The sequence below is a fragment of the Gobio gobio genome, assembly GCF_949357685.1.
Source record: "Gobio gobio genome assembly, chromosome: 13".
Classification (NCBI taxonomy): domain Eukaryota; kingdom Metazoa; phylum Chordata; class Actinopteri; order Cypriniformes; family Gobionidae; genus Gobio; species Gobio gobio.
The window spans coordinates 480,188-482,687 of record NC_137106.1 but is presented as its reverse complement, the minus strand read 5'-3'; the positions used below and the strand labels follow the sequence as shown (position 1 = coordinate 482,687).

At 47.1% G+C, this 2,500-nt stretch overlaps 1 protein-coding gene across 1 annotated transcript in view; it reads right to left on the bottom strand.

The window, feature by feature from the left end:
- The window catches only part of mok (MOK protein kinase), a 13,765-nt gene extending 12,408 nt beyond the window's left edge, over positions 1–1,357 (bottom strand). Inside the window, exon 1 of the mRNA XM_079832823.1 lies at positions 1,259–1,357. Within this exon, the coding sequence (XP_079688949.1) occupies positions 1,259–1,278 (20 nt within the window). The 5' untranslated portion in view covers positions 1,279–1,357. The remainder of the gene's footprint in view (positions 1–1,258) is intronic.
- Positions 1,358–2,500: the final 1,143 nt, after the last annotated feature.

Genomic DNA, 2,500 nt, shown 5'->3' with positions numbered 1-2,500 from the left:
TGGCAAACACAGAGAGGAAATCAAAAAAACGTAACTTCACTCAATGTGAAGTAGAAAGTATCGTTGGCGAGGTGGAAAAGAGGAGAAAAATATGTTTTGGAGGGCACAGTGTGGGCATTACTGATGGAGGGCACAGTGTGGGCATTACTGATGGAGGGCACAGTGTGGGCATTACTGATGCCAAAAAGGCCCTTGAGTGGCCAAAGGTTGCAGACGCTGTAAATGCTGAAGCCTCACAACCTCAGACCGTCAGCGAAATAAAAAAGAAATGGTCGGACATCAGAGTCGAGGCATAAAAGCGTCGTATTTCCACTAAAATATCTTCATTTGTGTCTGAAGATGAACGGAGGTCTGACGGGTGTCCAACCACATGAGGCTCAGTCATTAATGACACAATTTACAGTTTTGGCTGAACTAACCCTTTAAAGATTGTAAATTTTAAATTGTTATCATCCTGATCATTGTGTCATTTTTATGATGTAAATTGAGGGAGCAAAAGCAGAATCAGCTCAAGAGAATCGGCAGCTCGTATCGGCATCGGCACTAAAAAATCCATATCGGTCGATCCCTAACACACACACACACACACACACACACACACACACACACACACACACACACACACACACACACACACACAAACCCTACACCTACCCATCACACACACACACACACACACACACACACACACACACACACAAACCCTAAACCTACCCATCACACACACACACACACACACACACACACACACACAAACCCTACACCTACCCATCACACACACACACACACACACACACACACACAACCCCTACACCTACCCATCACACACACACACACACAAACCCTAAACCTACCCATCACACACACACACACACACACACAAACCCTAAACCTACCCATCACACACACACACACACACACACACACACACACACACACACACACACACACAAACCCTACACCTACCCATCACACACACACACACACACACACACACACACAACCCCTACACCTACCCATCACACACACACACACACAAACCCTAAACCTACCCATCACACACACACACACACACACACACACACACACACACCCTACACCTACCCATCACACACACACACACACACACACACACACACACACACACACACACACAACCCCTAAACCTACCCATCACACACACACACACACACACACACACACTCTGAAGGGTTAGTCATGTGACCCGGGGGTCGCGGAGCCCGGTGACGTCACCCACCTCTGGATGCTCTGCTTCATGGTCTTACAGGCGTAGTGTTTCCCGTCCCTCAGACTCTGGACCCGCGTGACCTCAGAGAAGGTGCCCTCGCCGATCTTATCGATGACTCTGTAATCTACAGCACAAAGAGTGTGTGTGAGAGAGAGTGTGTGTGTCACAGAAACACGAGCCACGGCGCCAAACAGCCATCAGTGTGTCTTACTGTTCATTCCTCAAACGGTGACGTCGCATGTCAGCAACACCGACACATTTATTTCACGCTTTGAGAGAAAATTCGCGCGTTTATCACACGGATATTCGTGACATTACAGCGCGAGTCGAGCAACCGCTACCGGTCTCCATGGCAACGGCGTACGCGTGAACTCTGACCTGCAGCCAGAGGTCACGCGCTCTTCCCTGATCACTACCAACCGTCATTCGTCGATATTTATTATTAATCAAAGATTCTCACCGATGTGTGACAAAACACGAGTGTTTCCGTCCGCCCGTGTGCCTCCGCGCTCCAGACTCATCTCCGCACACGAACGCGTTCAGTGTCGAATGAACGCGAAATAAACGGCAGCTTTAACGCTGAATAAATCGCCCGGTGGCGGGGACATCTTTCCCGGTCCATCTCGATCAATAAACGAGCAGCTGTCGCATCGCCACGTCACGTTTTACATCTGTTTTATTATTATTATTATTGATTTTATTTTTATTATTGTTGTTGTTGCTGGGTTTAAATAAAATTATATTTAATTTATTTCCCATCGTGTAACATTATTATTGTATTTACTGTTAATTCCAAACAAAACGAAAACGGGCTTCCGTAGAAAGACAGATGCGCATGCGCAGAGGCAGCGCGGAACCCGTCGCATGTCAGATGTGGACTCAGAGTTTGTTATTAACAATAATATAATAATAATTAATCATGAAGAGCAGATTCAACACGGTGGACATCAGAGCAGTGATCGCGGAGATCAATGCAAAGTAAGATCTGTAAACCTGACTGCATCTGTAACGCGTGATGTTTAACTGCTCTACGTCACTGTGTGTGTGTGTGTGTGTGTGTGTGTGTGTGTGTGTGTGTGTGTGTGTGTGTGTGTGTGTGTGTTCTGTTTACAGATGTGTCGGGATGAGAGTCACAACATCTATGACATCGACACTAAAACATACCTGATCAAGCTGCAGAAGTGAGTGACCCACCACACCACACACACACACACACACACCACACCCCCACACACACACACACACACACAC